This window comes from Psittacula echo (genome assembly GCF_963264785.1).
Source record: "Psittacula echo genome assembly, chromosome: 10".
NCBI classification, from domain to species: domain Eukaryota; kingdom Metazoa; phylum Chordata; class Aves; order Psittaciformes; family Psittacidae; genus Psittacula; species Psittacula echo.
The window spans coordinates 22,002,010-22,019,875 of record NC_137741.1 but is presented as its reverse complement, the minus strand read 5'-3'; the positions used below and the strand labels follow the sequence as shown (position 1 = coordinate 22,019,875).

General features: G+C 55.1%; 1 protein-coding gene across 1 annotated transcript in view; it reads right to left on the bottom strand.

Moving 5' to 3' along the window:
• The window catches only part of ADAMTS7 (ADAM metallopeptidase with thrombospondin type 1 motif 7), a gene marked incomplete at its 5' end in the record, with an annotated part of 46,232 nt that extends 29,098 nt beyond the window's left edge, over positions 1-17,134 (bottom strand). The window contains 13 exons of the mRNA XM_080626494.1: positions 713-846; positions 1,072-1,241; positions 3,561-3,706; positions 4,568-4,660; positions 4,812-4,956; positions 8,370-8,513; positions 9,337-9,486; positions 10,460-10,584; positions 11,234-11,317; positions 12,342-12,538; positions 14,593-14,764; positions 16,114-16,466; positions 17,047-17,134. Coding sequence (XP_080482620.1) covers positions 713-846; positions 1,072-1,241; positions 3,561-3,706; positions 4,568-4,660; positions 4,812-4,956; positions 8,370-8,513; positions 9,337-9,486; positions 10,460-10,584; positions 11,234-11,317; positions 12,342-12,538; positions 14,593-14,764; positions 16,114-16,466; positions 17,047-17,134 — 2,001 coding nt within the window. The remainder of the gene's footprint in view (positions 1-712; positions 847-1,071; positions 1,242-3,560; positions 3,707-4,567; positions 4,661-4,811; positions 4,957-8,369; positions 8,514-9,336; positions 9,487-10,459; positions 10,585-11,233; positions 11,318-12,341; positions 12,539-14,592; positions 14,765-16,113; positions 16,467-17,046) is intronic.
• Positions 17,135-17,866: the final 732 nt, after the last annotated feature.

Genomic DNA, 17,866 nt, shown 5'->3' with positions numbered 1-17,866 from the left:
CCCTGACCCGCTCCCACCGACAGCCACCAGCGAGGGAGAGGAGGACCAGCCTTGGTCCTCAGCGACGGGAAATAAAGAACACAGGGACACAGCCACATCGGCTGCAATATGGGTTTCTCCAGCATATCCTCGTGGTCCTGCTGTCCTGTTCGTACACAGTGAGGATCATAAGGATCATGGTTTTACCTTTTCCCACCCAAGTTCCTGGGCAGCAAAGCCTGTCGGCAGGTTATGTGCTCAGTCCAGGTGGGAAAGCCCCTTGGTCCTCAGCCCTGCTAGTTCTGTTTCAAAACACTTCCCAAAAGCCTTTTCTATATTCTGCTAAAACTCCCTACACCTCATGCCAAATGATGGAATCACAGAATCATGGAATAGTTTGGGTTGGAAGGGACCTTAAAGCTCCTCCAGCTCCAACCCCTGCCACGGGCAGGGACCCCTTCCACTGGAGCAGCTTGCTCCAAGCCCCTGTGTCAAGCCTGGCCTTGGTTGTGCTCGATTTCCTTGAGGCCAGCACAGAGATTAAATAAATCTTTACCACAGATCTCATGGAAATAAGGAAACTTTAGAAGTGGTGAATGACAAAATGAGCCAGCTCAGCCCATTGCTGTGCACGAGGGGGATGATGGTGCTCACCTAAGGATGGATAACAGCATCCACCTGCATTTCCTGAGCCCGAGGGCTCCGAGGGCTCCCTCCCCAGTGTGGGACCCACCTTGCAGATGCCGTTGATGCAGAGGTTGCGGCTGGCGTTCATCTCGTAGCACGGTGTCCCATCAATGACCGCGTCCCGCAGCTTCTCTGCAAAGTACTCGTGCTCGGGGCGGCAGTGCAGCTCGCAGGGGTTAACTGCGAACGCAACAGGCAGAAACTAAACCCCAGCAGCTGGGGGCCATCGCCACAAACATAACCCAAACCTGCAAGCCCAGACATAACGTACAATACGGCATAAACACGCTGCGAGGCAAACCCTGGACGTGAACGGCAAAGTCAAGCCCTCAGCAAGACTCTGCCTCAGGTTTGTCACTGGGGCTGCAGGCAGGAACCTGGCAGCGGGATTTGCCCTCCACTCACTGTTGTTGGGCACTGGTGTCCACTTGTAGAACTTCCCTTTGTAGAGCATGGGGTTGAACTGGCTGCACTGGACCTGGCGGAAGGAGGGCTTGTCGGGGGGACACAGCCGGACGTTGCAGATCCGGAACCGCTTCCGCTCCCCCAGGCAGTACCTGCCCCCGTACTTCGGGCTGTCCACAGGGAAGAGGCAAAATCAGAGTCACAAAGGGTTTGTGTTGGAAGGGACCTTAAAGCTCCTCCAGCTCCAACCCCTGCCACGGGCAGGGACCCCTTCCACTGGAGCAGCTTGCTCCAAGCCCCTGTGTCCAACCTGGCCTTGAACACTGCCAGGGATGGGGCAGCCACAGCTTCTCTGGGCACCCTGGGCCAGCGCCTCAGCACCCTCACAGGGAAGAGCTTCTGCCTAAGAGCTCAGCTCAGTCTCCCCTCTGGCAGGTTAAACCTGTTGCCCCTGTCCTACCAAATAAAGACCTACCACATACAAGGGGAAACTCCCTTTTTATTCACAGCTAAGGGAGGGTGGTTTTGTACCTGCTGCTAAGGTCAAGCCTGAACCCACCTGGAGCCAACAGGGAGCTCTCCCAGTTCTAACCCACCCATGGCCCTGCTGCAGTGTTCATGTAAGGAAGCTGGCTGTGAACCCAACATCCACTCCAGGAGGATCCCCAAACCACAGAGCAAGCTTTTGAAACACATGGAAGCCATGGCCAAGTCAAAAGTAACAATAGGTTTTTCTCAGATGCCAACAGGCTCCCAAGTACTGCTACTGTCTCCTGATGCCTTTTCCTTCTGTCACAGCACTCGCCATGGCCCACATCCCCACGACCAGATGAAGAATACTTGGCCCCTGATCAGCAGGGTCTGGGCACACTTTGCTGAAGAGAATAAGGTTAATCATTAGTTTAGGGCTGTGTTTACATACCCTGCCCGAGGAAATGCCTGCGGGACGAGCTGCCCAGCACACACATTTGTTCGATCCATCCAAAAGGCAAAGCTGAAGATTCAGCAGCAGCGGCCAAAGCAAACAACTGCCCAGGGAAGTTCTGCTGCTTCCAGTGTTTGCTCTCCTGCCCGCCCGCAGCTGTGTTTGAAACACTCCAGCAACTACAATAGCACTTCTGCCACTAAACTCATGTCAAACACTAACCCAGCCCTTGACCTGGGACCGAGATGACACAGCGCTTCTTGAAACAGCTCGGCTGCATGTGCTAAAACCAGCGCACCCAAGGAAGAGAAAGCACATCTGGGCTCACAGGAGAGCCTGCTCCCGCAGCTTTCAGAGCTCCTCAAGCCATTGAAAAGCCACTGCCACGGGAACGATGCTCAGAAGTCTTTTTCTCTCCCATCCCCTGGGAGAAAAGCACCCTGACAGCCAGGGCTTGGCTGAACCCAATGCAGCAGTGACCAAGGGGGCATCTGGGGAGCGTATGGGGCACCCTAAAAATCCTGGGATGGACCAGGCTGCTCCTTCATTGCTGCCTGGATGCTTCCGGGGGAGCCAGGGCTGGCTGTGGCAGCAGCAGGCTGGGTGGAGGCAGCCTCCAGCCGGGCACAGACCAAAACTCCCTCCTGGAATGCAATGGGGTGATAAACAGCAGCAGGATTTGTCCAAAGGGCTCTGAGTCAGGCTCAAAGAACGACTGGGTTTCTTTCCTGTCACTAAAGGACACTGGATATGTTTTGTATCTGGAAGCAGGGAGTCTTTGCTCTTTGTTTGAGTCATGGCAACTGCTCTCCGCCTGCGGGAGTGACTTGTAAGTGGAAGGAGAAAGAGCAAACTGCCCTTTCAGAAAATTCCATTGCCCAGTGGTGGGATAACCTTGGAATGCCCATAGCACTTCAAAAGCACATCATTCAGGTCAATAACTGCATAAGCACAGAATCCCAGCCTGGTTTGTGTTGGAAGGGACCTTAAAGCTCCTCCAGCTCCAACCCCTGCCACGGGCAGGGACCCCTTCCACTGGAGCAGCTTGCTCCAAGCCCCTGTGTCCAACCTGGCCTTGAACACTGCCAGGGATGGGGCAGCCACAGCTTCTCTGGGCACCCTGTGCCAGCGCCTCAGCACCCTCACAGGGAAGAGCTTCTGCCTAAGAGCTCATCTCAGTCTCCCCTCTGGCAGGTTCAAGCCATTCCCCTTGGCCTGTCCCTGCAGGCCCTTGTCCCAAGCCCCTCTCCAGGTTTCCTGCAGCCCCTTTAGGCACTGGAGCTGCTCTCAGGTCTCCCCTTCAGGAGCCTTCTCTTCTCCAGGCTGCCCCAGCCCAGCTCTCTCAGCCTGGCTCCAGAGCAGAGCTGCTCCAGCCCTCGCAGCATCTCCATGGCCTCCTCTGGACTCGCTCCAACAGCTCCACGTCCCTCTGCAGCTGGACACAGGACTGCAGGGGGGTCTCCCAGAGCGGAGCAGAGGGTTTTGCCATGCTTCATGGGGTGGTAAGGAAGCGTTGGGTTCCTCCCCCGAACCGGGTCCCATGGAGGGGCACAGGCTCACTTACGTGGGGCTGCTGCACTGCCTCTCTGCGCTCTGCACGCCCGCGCCGCAGCTGCGGGAACAGGCAGCCCAGGAGCTCCAGGAGCTCCAGCCACCATCGATGGCGTCGGGACGGAAACCCACGGGCACGCACTCGCCATTGAAGCACCACTGCAAAGGGACAGAAAGCAAGGTTTAAGGATGCAATAACTGACCCTGAGGCAGAGAGCCCAGCTGCAGGGAGCACGGGAGCCCAGCACCCATGTGGCTCCATGAGCATCCATGCTTCAGTCGCATGATCCCTGGGGTCAGCTGGGATCTGCCCGAGCCTCGCACACCTCTAAGCAATGGGGAATTCAGAGAAGTTGGGCTGTTTTGAGGATTTGTCTGAGGGAACACAGCCAAAACTGCCCGGGGACCCCTCAGCCCGGAGGGGAGAACCAGCAAGGCACAGCCACAGGCAAAGTAGAGGTGTCACAAGGAGCAATGTCTAAGCCCATGGCCATTCCTGGTGCGCTGAGGCCAGGGGAGGGGACACCGGACCTAACCATGACAGACATCTACAGCTGGTTTTGTAACCCTGTAGTTTTATGCTACCTTGGGCAGGAAAACCCTGCTCTAGAGCAGCAGCGTGTGCCAGCTCTGTTCCAGGGCTGCCGTGGTACATCATCACCCATGCAAGGGTGACCAGAGCTGGCTGCAGACAGCTGGTCCCCTCCACACCCCATGCGGCACCCAAAGAGTTGTCATGGGTGCTCCTGGACCCTCCACGTCCCAGATGTGAGAGAGGTGCTTCCCCCGCAGGGGTACAAGTTCTGCAGGTGAGCACCCACCACTGCAGCAAATGGAGAGCAGGACAAGCCTTGTGCTCTCCTGCCATGGTAATGGACTGTGGGTTCGACCTTCCCAAAAGGCATTTTCAGCTTCCCTGGAGGCAGTCCCTCCCCGGCAGCAGTGGGGTTTGGGCAGAGTAGGGGCAGTGAGCGGAGCCCATCCCTGGGTGCAGGACCAGGGGTCTCTGCTCCCCATTACCTTGTTCTCCCCGCATGCTGTGCCATCAACAGCAGCGTCCAGCTTGGAGTGGCACGTGTTCCCCACCGTGCACCACAGCGTGTTGCAGACGCTCTGCAGGCAAACACAGATGTGCAGGACACGGTTACTGCAACCCCATCAGCATCCATTTAACTTGCAGGGAGAGGACACAAAGCCCCCACCCCCAGAGAGGCCCTCAGAGCTGCACCAGCCCCTGTTACATCGGGGGGCACCCACTGCTTACGTCCATGTCATCGCAGAAGGTGGAGTAGGCACCGTACTGCAGCCGGCACTGGTGGCCCACGTCGTAGAGGACACCCGGGGGTACCAAGGGGTAGTCCAGCACCTCGCGGGCTGGGGGGTCATCCAGGCACAGCCCCCAGCCCCGGCTGAAAGACAGAGGTCACAGCAGCATCACCACCAGCCCCGCACACCCGTACAGCGCTCCAGCAGTGGCTAATGGAGGACCCAAACATCTCATTCATGTCCCACCACGATGAGGAGCAATTAGTATTTCTGCTGCTGTGACCCTGGCTCTCCAATCAACCCCAGAGCTGCTCCAGCACAGGGGTGGGCAGTTGGGGTACCTGCTCCCAGAGCGATCACCCCACAGCCCCTGGGAATAGAGCGTTACAGGGAAGGCAAAGGCGGCAGCAGCTTCCCTATGCAGCTGCCAGGCCAGTGCCTTGCACCCTTGCACCGTCCCCTTTTCCCCTCTGAGATGCCGCAGTCAGAAAGCCAGAAGGACCATTTTTCCTCGGAATAACCCCCTGGATTTTCGCTCTGTGAACAGGCCCTCAGCCAGGACCCCGCTTTCACCATTCAAAGGAAGAGCTCTGCTGAACAAACATTTCCCTGCTCAGAAGCAGATGCTGTCCCCGTGTTCACACATCACCCTGACCCCAGAAACATCCCCACGGACGCCACAACCCGCGTGTCAATGCCCTGCTGATTGCAATGAAGTTGATTGCCAGCAGCAAAACACATTCACCCTCATATCTGCTGCTGCAAACTGTGCTCGCACTGTGCTGGACAGGACAGCAAAGGGATATTACAGCTGAGCCACTGAGGTGGCTGGTGGCAGGCAGCCAGGCTGCGGAGCCGCAGCGACAGCCCTGCCTGGGGCTCTCTGCTCCGAGTGCTTTTGCTACGATGCTTCACAAACACACAAGAGACTGTCGCTAGTTTAGCTTTCAGTGTTGATTTAAACAAGCTTGTTTCCAGCAAGGCAGAGCCCCTGGCGAGGGCTCCTCAGCAGATTACATTACTTGGGCTTGTTGTGATGGGGAACAGGTCTAAATGAACGTGAAACAAGATTCTTTTTTAACCCAAACCAGCAACACAGAAACAAGGGTCAGCAGCACGGTAGAGCTGCTGCTTGGGGGGCTGGCAGTCCCATGGGCTGATGCCCAGCAGAACCAGCACCCCCTCCTCCCTTCCCATCCCACTCAGTGAAGTCCGTACTGGTAAATGGCTCACTTGGCTGCGGACAGCTCTCAAAATACCTTTATTGTTTTATAAGCAGCTTCCCTTTTGGAAAAATCAGAGTGCTTTCAGCGGTCCAGGGGCTTGAAAGTCTGTGTTCCACGTTCACAACAGCGGGAGCATCCTTCCTCTCCCAGGCAGGTTGGACGGGGCTTGGAGCAAGCTGCTCTAGCGGAAGGTGTCCCTGCCCAGGGCAGGGGTTGGGACTGGATGAGCTTTAAGGTCTCTTCCAACCCAAACCATTCCATGGTTCTATGGCACTGGTGTCCCTCAGGACGAGCTCGCCTGTTCAGGTGCTAGCACATGGGATGATGCACATCACCCCCAAACCACCACAACCCTCCTTGTCCTCTGATCTGCTTTGAGTCACTTTCTGTCTTGTCCCAGCTTATGGAACAGGTCTCTGTCCCAGCATGGGGGTGATTTAGATTTGCTGTCAGCTCTCCAGCGCTATGTCCAAAATCTGTTTCTTCATTCAATATTTTACAGTCACCCTACTGGTGCCTTCCTTTGGCCAAAACACATTTCTGAGCCAGCCAAAGCTGGCAGGAGTTTCCCTGTGGCTTGGCAGGGGTATGCAGTAAACCGCACTCTGCATTGAAACCACGCAGGGTCTGCCTGCTTCAGTCGTTCATTAATGAGCCGGGTGACAGAGTGGATGGCAGGATGATTAAACCTCCATATGGGAGCAGGCTGGGAGGATCTGCAGCTACAGCTGAGAGCAGGATTAACATTCCAAAAGCTCTCAGAGAACTGGAGGAAGGGTCCAAAAAGCCAAGACGGAATTCAATAAAAACAAAGTGGAGTTTGGGAAGAATCAGCTGCACAAACAGGGAATCTGGCAGAACTCAAGGGCAGGGGAAGACCAGTCATCCCCAGGCTTCAGGGAGCGGCTGGAAGGAGCCCATGGAAGGATGAGGGTAGAAAACCAGCAGCACTGTGCAAAGGGGCTGAAAACCTGGTTGTCTGGTCTAGAGAAAAGACTGAAGGGAGATGAGACAAGCAGCAGCTGTGCCAAGGCTGCTGCTGAGATGAAGGGAGGCTGCTCTGTGCCATTGCATGCCTGCGGTGCAGGCAGGGTATCCATGAGACGCTGGATCCTGTTTCATAAGGGTATTCCACCAGCCAGGCTGTGAAAGAGCTCATGTCAGTGTGAGGGTGGAGAGCAAAGAGCCCACAGCATCTTCTGACTCTTCCAAGGGTTAGAGGGGGAAACCATGGAACGCCAAAAAGGGCTCAAAGATGCTTACATGTGCTTGTAAAATAATAAACTTTGGTAAAATAATCAGCATCATCTGAGAGCAATTTCTGTTTTCAAACGCAAGGTCCCTTCCAAGCACATCCAGCAACCCCAGGTCAGCTGGGTCTCATTTTCTGGCTCATTCCTTCCTATTCTCCTGCCAACATCCTATTATAAGGCAGTCATGTCTGTGCTGGCAATGAGCCTCTCCCTTGCCTGGGGGATGTCACAGCCGATGGAAGATGCCTGCCAGGATCTGGTCCACTCTCAAGGAAGAGCTGCCCCTTCTTTGGGGACAAAGAGACCCAAACCCAAGTGGGGAAGCATCCGGCTGCTCCCTTTCTTCCCCCTCGCAGCCCAAGGTTATCGCAAGCAGGAAATTCTTGACTCCAAAGTGAAGGTTAAAAGCACAAGGCCAAGAACACTGAATACGAGAAAGCTCCGTTCCACCAAGAGCCACAAACCAGCAACCATTCCCCCTGCGTGGAGCCAGGCCCATGTGTTCCGGGATGGGATTTGGAAACAGAGCTCAGCCCCGGGCAGCCCCCCCATGGTCCTCACCCAGCTCTGCCCATCGCTGTTTCTTGCTGATGCTCTCACTGTTTTCTAACCTTCCTGTAGCAAGGAAGGAAAATGATTCCCCAGTGCAAGCCACTGGCTGCGAAACAGAAATCTCTGGGCTGTGTTCCTAGGAACTTCATAACAACAGGCTGAAAACTCAGCCACGGGGTGCTAAAAATAAACAAATGCACAGAAGAATCTGGCTCAGTCTCGTTTCCTCACGTGGTGCCTCCTGCCTCCATGCAAACATCAGCTGCAGCGCACTGAAGAAAACTGCACAGAGCAGCGAAGAAAACCTCTGGCTTTATTTGTTCAAGCCCCAAGCCCTGTGCCACTGCCCAAACACTCGTGCTGCTGCTGCTGCTGTGTTCAAACCCATCCTTCACAGCAAGGCCTGAGGCAACCAAGGGAGACAAAAGCATCCCCTGGCTCCTGGGTCAGTTCCCACTCACAGACCCAAGCCCTGAGCCACCCCCAGCACCCCTGAGTGAGGAAGAAGAGGAAGGGAGGACTTACTCGAGGAATCGTGTGATGTACTCCCGGCTGCAGCGGGACCAGGTGAGTGGGGACGTGTCATACAGGAGCTGTGGAGACATGATGAAAGGTCTTTTCCCAACTGGCTCACAGTCATTGCTGCTTCCATCATGCTGAATCCCAAAACTGTGTAAGAGCACAGCCCCACAAAGGAGAGGTGAGCCGCACGCCGCTACAACCCCGCAGCCTCTCTGCTCCCAGCACAACGACACCCAGCGCCGGACACCACAAACCAGCCCAGCTCTCAGGGACTCGGTCACTGACAGTGTCCCTGGCTGTGTGGGACACTCAGCGATAGCAGGGACACTGCTCCAGACTCTGTCCTATGCTTTGAGTTCAGCTTTCTTAGTGAAAACCCAGCCAAGCAAAAAGCAATGGGAATATGGAATGAATTAAACTGACCGGGGAGGTGGTTTTACCACGCAAAGATACTTGGAGCAAGCTGCTCTAGTGGGAGGTGTCCCTGCCCATGGCAGGGGTTGGAGCTGGATGAGCTTTAAGAGTCCTTCCAACCCAAACCTGTCTCTGACTCTATGATTCCATCACATTATTTACTACGATGTTCAAGTGATCTGGTCAAAATGTAAATGAAATTCTGGCAAGCAAATTTCTGTTGCTGATTCTATACACAGGTCCTATTTTAAAACTTCTCAATGGGCAACTCTCCTCTCTAAAGCCTTCAGCATCAGCAACCCAGGCCAACAGACAACAGACAAATGCCCTTGCTCCAGGCTGCCTTGCACTGTGTGGCTTTCATCAAACCTGGAGCAACCAAAAACTTAAATCTGAAGCGAAATTCCCCCGGAGAGCTCTCACGGGTGCAGGAGGTTTGCACCACTGAGGAACCGCCTGGCAATCTCCTCCCAGCTTCCACCCGCGCCTTCTCAAGCCCTGACTGAGCAGTGCAGAGGACAGAGGTCAGAGGAGAGGAGGAGGAAGCTGGTGGTACCTGTGTCCGAGCTCATGGGCCACGGTGAAGGCCAGCGGCAGCCCCGTGTCCTCGTTGATGTTGCAGCTCCTGTGGGGCTGGCACATCCCCGCCACGTGGGACAGCCCCAGGGTCTCGCAGGGTCTGTTCATGGCTGCGCAGATGTCCTTCCTTGGGTGACCAACACAGACACAGAGCAGAGAGGGGGTTTGAGGCGGGCAGGAGCACGGAATGCATCCCAGCCCATGAGGAAGACACATGGACACGGGCCAAACAGAAGTGAGAATGGAGACATCCAACGTCTTTCCGCAATGGAAAGATTTACGACCTTTCCCTTCCCCTTTACTCTCCCAGTGTCTCTGGCTTATGATGAAGCCTGATTAATGGGGAGTGCTAGCCAGCCTGGCTACGTTATTCCATTGTGTAAATAAAGCTGATGCTGGGAATAATGAAGCAATTACTACATTGCTTGGGGAAGCACATCCCAGGAGTGCTGTGGTCCAGGGCAGAGCAGCTCCAGCCACCCAGGAAGAGCAACTCCATTGAAGTGCAGAGCCTTAAGTGCTTTTTTTCTGCTACAAAGCAAACTGCCTAAAGAAGATAAAACTGTTGTGGGTTGTGAATCATCACACAAACCACCAGGATACCTCCAGCAGCCAAGCCCCTGCAGCCTGAAACCATCAAACTGCTTTTCATTGACTACAAGGTGCAGAAACTTGGCCAGAGGTATGAATTCCTGAGAGCTTCAGGGGGGGTCAGGGGCCTTCTCAGAGGCTCCTCTGCCAACCTGCATTAGCCTCCAAGGGAAAAAGGAGAGTTAATCCCTGTGTACATCTCCTGACAGGATCCAGCCATTCTTGGGCTTGGCAACAGGGCCATGGTGAAAACCTGGTTTGGAAACCTCCACTTTACTCCACTGGGAGCTGTCTCCAGGTTTAAACCTCAGATGCGAGACCAGTTCCAGCATCAGGACCAGGCTACCTTCAGATTTCATGTTACACATCTGATGTGCAAGTGTCCAGGCAGGGCTTAGGCATGGAGAGCAAGTTTTCAACAGCTCCCACTGAGATGTCCCCCTGCCTGCAGATGTTTCTAGCTGCCAGGATAGCACCTACAGCATAAAATTAGCACATGGGCACAATACCTTGTGAGCAGGACTGCGACGTCGTGATGCAGGGGATGGGAATCTCCTTTGACGTTGATGCTCTTCTGCCATTTGCAGAAGCTTTTCAAGGTGTTGTCTGCATGGTGGGAGATCTTCAGATCCTCCTGCCAATGTAAATAAAAGCCTGCTGTGATATTGGTGCTGGATCTGTCTGGGTTTTAGGATGCAGTGGGGAGGGGTCTGATTTCAGACTCAGCAGAGTGGAATTGGGAGTAACTGCCATCCAGATGGAATTGCTCCATATTTATAGGTTGTAGGCTGGGTGGGAATACAGTGCTGGGTGGGAATACAGTCCCTTTCTGCTTTTTTTTTCATCTCTAATTCAACCAAAACATTAAATCATCTAGTAACAGTGGTTAAGAAACACTACAGGAAAATATCCCATCCTGCCTGATGGCGAAGGATGCAGCTGGGAGCCCATCTGAGTGGTATCAGGATCCCCGAGAGCCGCTACTGCAGCTGGGAGCACAAACATCCAGTGATTCACATCCCCCTGCTACCGGTGGCGATGCTGAGTTACCAGGAATTATCCTGGGAATCAGACTTCAGAGCTCCTCTGGCCATGCCCCTGACCTTACCAGGGCTGCAGCCCACAAAGACAAGCAAGGCACAGGCACCTGCATTTCTCTTACGCAAACTCATCCAGGCCATGAAGGCAGCACAAGAGAGAGGTTACGGGCTTTCAAGGCCAGCTCTCAGTGTATCCCAGCCTGGCTGCCAGGCTGAGAGTGAGTCACTGTGTTTTCTCCTTACCTCTTCGTCCTCCAGCAGGATGAGTCGCACTATGGCAATGTTGATGGGGTTCCCAATGCTGGCGTGGTGGAACAAACCTGCCACCTGCAACAGCAAGAGCCAAAGAAATAAAGCCTGAAGGAAGGACCTTGCCCCGTGTCACTGCTGGGAAGGACATCTGCAGGGGAGCACAGCTCCAGGGGAAGCCACCGAATGCTGTTGACAACATCTCCTAGTATTCCCCAAAACAAGACCAGATGCAGACCTGGACTAAAGCGTTTGGAGTGTGATGATACCCATACAAAACTGATCTAATCTGTGTAGCACATTGAAACTCAACCAGGAACGCCTGGGGGAACACCTCTGCCTTCACTAATGGAGGTGTTCAACATCTCAAAGCAAGCCTGACCTCTCTGGGTGCCTTCATCAACCCCAGAAACCCAGGGATGTTTCTGAGATCCTCTGCCCAATCCCATCCTCTTTTCTGGCCATCAACCAAAGCTCCCTTCTGAAATGCAAATAGGTGCAACCACAGCAGCAGAAGAACAAACAGACTAAACCAACTCACACTGATTTATCTGTTTCTTTTATGACACCAGCAAGCCCCTACAGATTCCCAGTGGAGACCCCCACAGTCTGGTTCTCCTTCCCTTAGCCGTTCTAAGTGGCACCTTCCCAGGAACCTTGTTCCTGTCTCTCCTGCTAACCAGGCTAGTGCTGGCACTGGATCCCTCCGCAGGCATGGCCAGCCCTGAGATCGAGGGACTCTGAGCCTAAGCTCCCAGGTCCCTGTGAGTTTCTCCTCCTGTAAGGAGGTTTCCTTATCACGCAGAGGGTCATGGGTGGCCCTCGTACAGGTGACAGGGTGGTTTCAGCTTCATCCCTGTGCCCAAGTCCTCCTGCACTGAGATTCTGGCCTCCGGCTCACTGACACCAACCCATCCTTCCGTGGTGGATGCAGCACTGAGCAATGCAGAAAAGCCACTGCGCGGGTGGGAATGGCCTGTCTGGAGAGAGTTTTGCTGAGGTCCCACCAGGGATGAGTCCTGGCAAGCCCAGTGGTCTTTATGTCTCACAGCCATGTCCCGGAGGAGCCAGCGGCTGGGCCATCGGCAGGAGCAGGACTCACCATGTTCATCACGGTCAGCACGTACTTCTCGATGTTCTCACTCCCATGGTATTCTATCATCTTGGTGTCTGCCACTACCAGCGTTTCCACCCACTTCTCCTTGCTGATGGAGCGCTGCTTTATTCTTCTCCTCCTGTGCTGCTTCTGTTCCCATCTTTCCCTCCGCTTCTCAGACCTCTCCAGGCTTTCCTGGGACTCTGAGGGATCAGAGGAGGAAAAAAAGACTTTGTTTTTTGGATTAAACATTTGCAACTTTGGTAAAACATCATCAAGAGATGCCCAAGCGTGTACCAAGGAGAAACAGCCCCCAGTGTTTGTGGCTGTCACCCCAAAGCTGTAGTTTGCAGGCACAGACAGTTCCCCAGTACAATAGGCTCTGCACCCCTAACGCTGGACTGATGCCTTGAGCCAAATCCCAAGGGTCATCAGTGTCCTGGGCAGGATGGGGTGCTGCAGCACCGCACAGAGATCCCTTCAGCCACACGGAGACTGAACTCTGCTCTTCCCATAGATAAACAGGAACATTCACAGGGCTGAAAAGGGACCGGAGGAGAGCTCGGATGCTCCTCACGCACACCAGCAACTGGGAATTCTCAAGCAGAGACTTTTCCTGTGACGCTGCTCCAAGATCAAGGTCAGGGTCAGTCCCAAGCTGGGTAAAGGCTTTACAAACCACATCCCACACAGTGGGAATTGCTTTTATGACCAGTTTTCTACGGGCTCAGCCTTACTTTAACAATGGACTTTTACATTTTATGGACCATACTGTACGTTAGCTGTGAAAGAGAGTTTTATCCCCCAGCCTGAAAAATCCCAACTATCTCGATAATTTGATGCACTGCTAATACCACTGTGACAGTTTAATCGCAACAGCTTCCTTGGAGCTTGTTCCCATTGTGTCCTTTGCCGCTAAGCTTCCAGCCAGGACGTGAAGGTACTGCAGAGAGGATGGGGCAGAGGGCTCCCAGGGTCCCAGGGAGGCATTTTCCCTTTGAGGTCCCTCTTAAACTCTTGCCCAGCTGCACACACAGCCTGCCCTCGGTATTGACAGAAGCTAAATAACACCTAACAGCCTAACACCAGCTGGCTGCATGGTGCTTTGCAAAGAAAGCCAGCAATCCATCACACAAAACAAAAGGTTTGCAGTAATTAAAGCCCTGCAGACTTCTGGTTTCCATCCCAGGGCACACTTCACATCCACTCTGCTAGCCCAGACTGCAAAAGGGATTCACACGGCCTGTATTACACCCAGTGAAATTCATTTACCATGAATAGACTTCGAAGTCTAGAAGGAGCCCTTATGATTGTTACCGTAGGTTAAATAATAAACTTAGACTAACAGAAGAATGCCTGAAAATAACCTGGTTATAGGAAAACCAAAACAAAACACCAAAACCCCAGTTTCTGAAAGCAGAGAGCTCTAAGAAATGTGCAAACCAAGATGCAGTGTGTGAAGATGCAGCTCCACTGATGCAGATGAGCAGTAAAGCGCCCGTGAGCTGCTGGGCATGCACTGAATTCCTCAGTACTTGAAATCCTGGCTTTGGGAGTTTCTCCAACCCATCTGCTCTAGACAGAGGAGCAGGAACCAGCACGAACCCCCTGCCCCACACAGGCTGACTCTGGGGCAGCGACCGGGTTTCACTCCCAAAGTCCAAGGTCCCGGCAGGTCAGAAACCAGCGTTTGCAAGGAAATGAAACCAACCCCTCAGTCTCCACGAGCACGGGAGGCTTTGCAGCAGGGCCAGGAGGAGATGAGAGCGAGAAGCCTGGGGCTCAGCATGGGCTGAGTCATGTATGTGACTAACATAAGCAAACACAGAAAATGGGCAGGAGAAAAATGACCCCAAGCCTGTGTGCAGCGATGTCCGTGGCTCGTGGGGGAGCCCTCCCATGATAAAACTGCCTGTGGAATGGCTGCATTGGCAGCCCCGGGGCTGTCCCCCATGGGCAGCTCCAGGCTGTCAGACACTCACCCACCAGCAGCATCGTGGGGGTTCACTATTTTGGGCTGAGGGTTTTCCTTCTTGCCAGCCTACGCGGCAAAGGGAACCTCCAACAAAACTCGGACTAAGAGCCATGAGTGTCATTGATGGATGCTGGAGGTTGAGATGGGAGCGGAATGCCAGGTTTAATGAGTCTGTGGAGGCAATGCAGTGGATTAAGGCTTGGATCTGCTTCCTTTATATATGAGGTGCTTCATACGAATCACAGGACCCACTGCAAAGCTGCGAGAGGAAGGGGACCATACCTTGCACACCACAAGTCTCCTGTGGAGCTGGTGGCCTCCTGCCTGGCTCTGCCCCCAGCTCGGGTGCCTGGCGCTTGTATATCCTGTGGGGCTGTGCTGCTCCATCCTCCCGAAAGCTGCTGGACACTGGCTCGATGAAGTAGTCCTCATCCATGAGCCGGAACACACCTTTCTGGCAGGGAGAGACAAAGTGTCACTGTGAAGCTGCCTGCATCTAGCACAGACCCACATGAAGAACCTGGAGTGGGAGAGGGGTTGCAACTGGGATTATGGCTATTTTAAGCTCTAAACTCCCAGACAAAAGAGAACAAACCAGCATGGAGCAATCGGTAAGACAGGAAAAAGCTAAAGAGATCCCATCACAAAGTACAGATGGGTGGTGAGCCCAGCGAGTGTCTGACAGTGCAGAGCTCAGGGGATGCAGGGACACCGAGAAATGCCTCCTGCAGAGAACCAGAGCACACATAAAGTCTCAAACCATTCCCCCTGCACCTCTCCTGACCTTCCTGAAGAACTCTGGGGAGCCCAAAGGGTGGCTCTGACTGCAGCACAGCACCAGTGCTGTGAGCAAGCCTTGCACTAACAGAGGTGTTCTCTGAGGAAAACCTCCTCAGATGCAGGCGGTTGCTTCGGGCCTTTTGCAGCACCACTTTCCTGACGCAGAGCCATGGCGATTTCAGGACTGGGTAAAGAAGGTTTAAAGCAACTTCAGGCTGAGTTCTGCTCACTGATTATGGGCTGCAGACCCCCTCACAACCTTGGGCTGATGCCTTTAGTAAGTGGACAACTTCATCCACTTCACAAAAACCAGTACTAATCCCCAGCACCTACACGATACTGTTCATTTTCAATACCCTTTACAGACCTCAGTGATGGTGTTCACCAAACACCACAATGGAATGGATGTTTTCAAGTGATGGGTGGCAAATTATTTAGTAAGTAACTTCTTCTTTTGCCCTCCTGTCTGTGTTAAATTCACAAAGAGGAGTTTAATTCTGGAGGAGCTTTAAGGTCCCTTCAACCCAAACCAGTTTGGGATTCTATGGTTTAAGTCCTGGATTTCCCTGGCTAAGCGCCAACACAACAGTGTTCCTTGGGGAAGTCAGGCCAGCTTTCAGCCAGACTTCAAACCCATCTGCAGTGGAACAGGGCAGTGGAGGTGCTCACAAAACATGAAGTGGTTTCCCTGCACACGAGCTGTGCTATCTAAACACCCCCAGGCACCCAGCACCTTGCTCTCAATGTGCTCCTCATCATCCCCCATTTAGTACTAGAAGGCGGAGGTGAAATGAGAATTGCTCTTTGGGAATTCGATTACAAACAAGTCAACACTCCCGGAGAGTTCCCAAACCGCTGGAATCCATGGGAAATCTACAGTCAGCTCATCCACAGCTGCACCAAACCTACGGGATGAGGGTCCCGACTCACTGCTGTCGGGGGGAGCTTCGCTATTGCTTTCAGCAGCAAAAAGGCTTTCCCACAGCTCCTGCTCTGTGCTATGGAGGAGGGATCTGTACTCACCAGACCATCGCAGGTGCTGAGCGCGGCCGGGCCCCCCTGCAGCGCCCGGCTCCGAACCTCCCCGATCATATGGCAGGAGTTGAAGGTGTGAGATTGGATCTTGGCACTGGCGATGCCCCCAAATCGCCTCTCGGTGACGAACCCGGGCGCCAGGAGGTTGTTGTTGAGGCTCAGGTTGAATTTCAGGGGTTGTCCTTTGTAATGCAGCTCATAGAAGGCAAGAAACTTGCTCCTGGAGGAAGGGGACCTGCGGTGGAGGGCTCGGTGGGACAGGTCATAGGACAGGAAGGAGCCGCTCTCATCCACCTTGATGGGATGAACGATGTCGCTGCTGGAGTACGGCGAAGCGGGGTCTGGGGAGGAAGGGGTCCGGTGATTACCTTTGGAGTTCAACCCCTCTCACGCTGAACCCCCGGGGCAGCCCGGTGGGGTCTGGTACCCAGACAGCAGCTGGACCTGGTAACTGGTGTCCCCGTGCCGCCGGGGGGGGGCACAGGCAGAGCCCCACAGCCATGGGGCGCATGGACCCCGCTGGGTTCGAGCCGGGCTCCCTGGGAGAGGGTGCGGGTCAGCGCTGGGGAGGATGGAGACCGGTAACCGGGGTCTCGCAGCTCCCGTTTCCACACGCACATTCCCGTTGTTCCGTCACAGCCGTGGGTTAAAAGAACCCAACCCACCCAGCCAAAAAACACCAAAACCCCCAAATCCCGGTTTGAAACGGCGTTTGGAACCCGGCCCTGGGGGAAAAGCACCCCCCGCCACTGAGCACTGCCCCGGCTGGGTAGAAGCGAGGGAACCGCGAGAAACCGGGGCTCCCTGCCCAGCCAACCAGTCTGCACCGCGGAGGGCACCGGAGACTGCTCCGAACCCGCGGACATCCCCGCGCGTCCCGCCCGCTCCCGCATGCCGTCCCGTTCCCTCCCCGCTCCGGACCTGTCCGCTCGGTGCCTCCGCCCGGCTGCGCGCCCGCGGCCAGCACCAGCGCGGCGGCGAGGCTGAGGAGCGCGGCCAGGGCCGGCATCGGTGCGGGCGGCGCGGCGCGGCGGGGCTCGGGCACGCCGGTGGCGGGGGGCGGCCGGCGCCGGGCGCGGCTCCGCCTCTCGGGGTGTACGGGGCGGGGGGCGCGGGCAGTGCGCGCCTCCTGCCACCGCGCCTCGGCCCGGGGTCGCCCCCTGGCGGTGCCGGTAAGCAGCTCCCCCGCGGAACCCCGGGCGACTTCGATCGAAGAATGAGAAACGGAGCCGGGGCCGCGGCTTCCCCTGCGGCGTCTGTGCGCGTGCGTGTGTTAATTACCTTAATTATATTTCCCAGGGATAATGAGCTGGCAATGGAGAAGCGGGATGATTTGGTGCTAATTTCAGTAACACATCGGGGGCAGCTCGCGGCGCTGCCGGTCCCGCGGCGTTCCCTGGAGCGGCTGTAGCCGCTGCCGCCGGCCCTGAGGGGATGAGATCGCTTAATTAAAGCGATGCTATTAAGTATGCAAATGAGGCCTGAGCCCCGAGCGGGCCCGCCTCCTGGCGGCCGCGTCGAGGAATGGACAGCACTCAGAGCGTGGGGACGCTCCAGAATAGAGCGGAGGGAACAACTCGTAACAGCGCCCGGCTAGCTCAGTCGGTAGAGCATGGGACTCTTAATCCCAGGGTCGTGGGTTCGAGCCCCACGTTGGGCGCGCGGTGTCTTTTTCTCCCTTCTCTCTTTTGATGCCTTTTTCCCCCCCGCAAGCTCCCTTCACCGCCCCCGCAGCCACAAC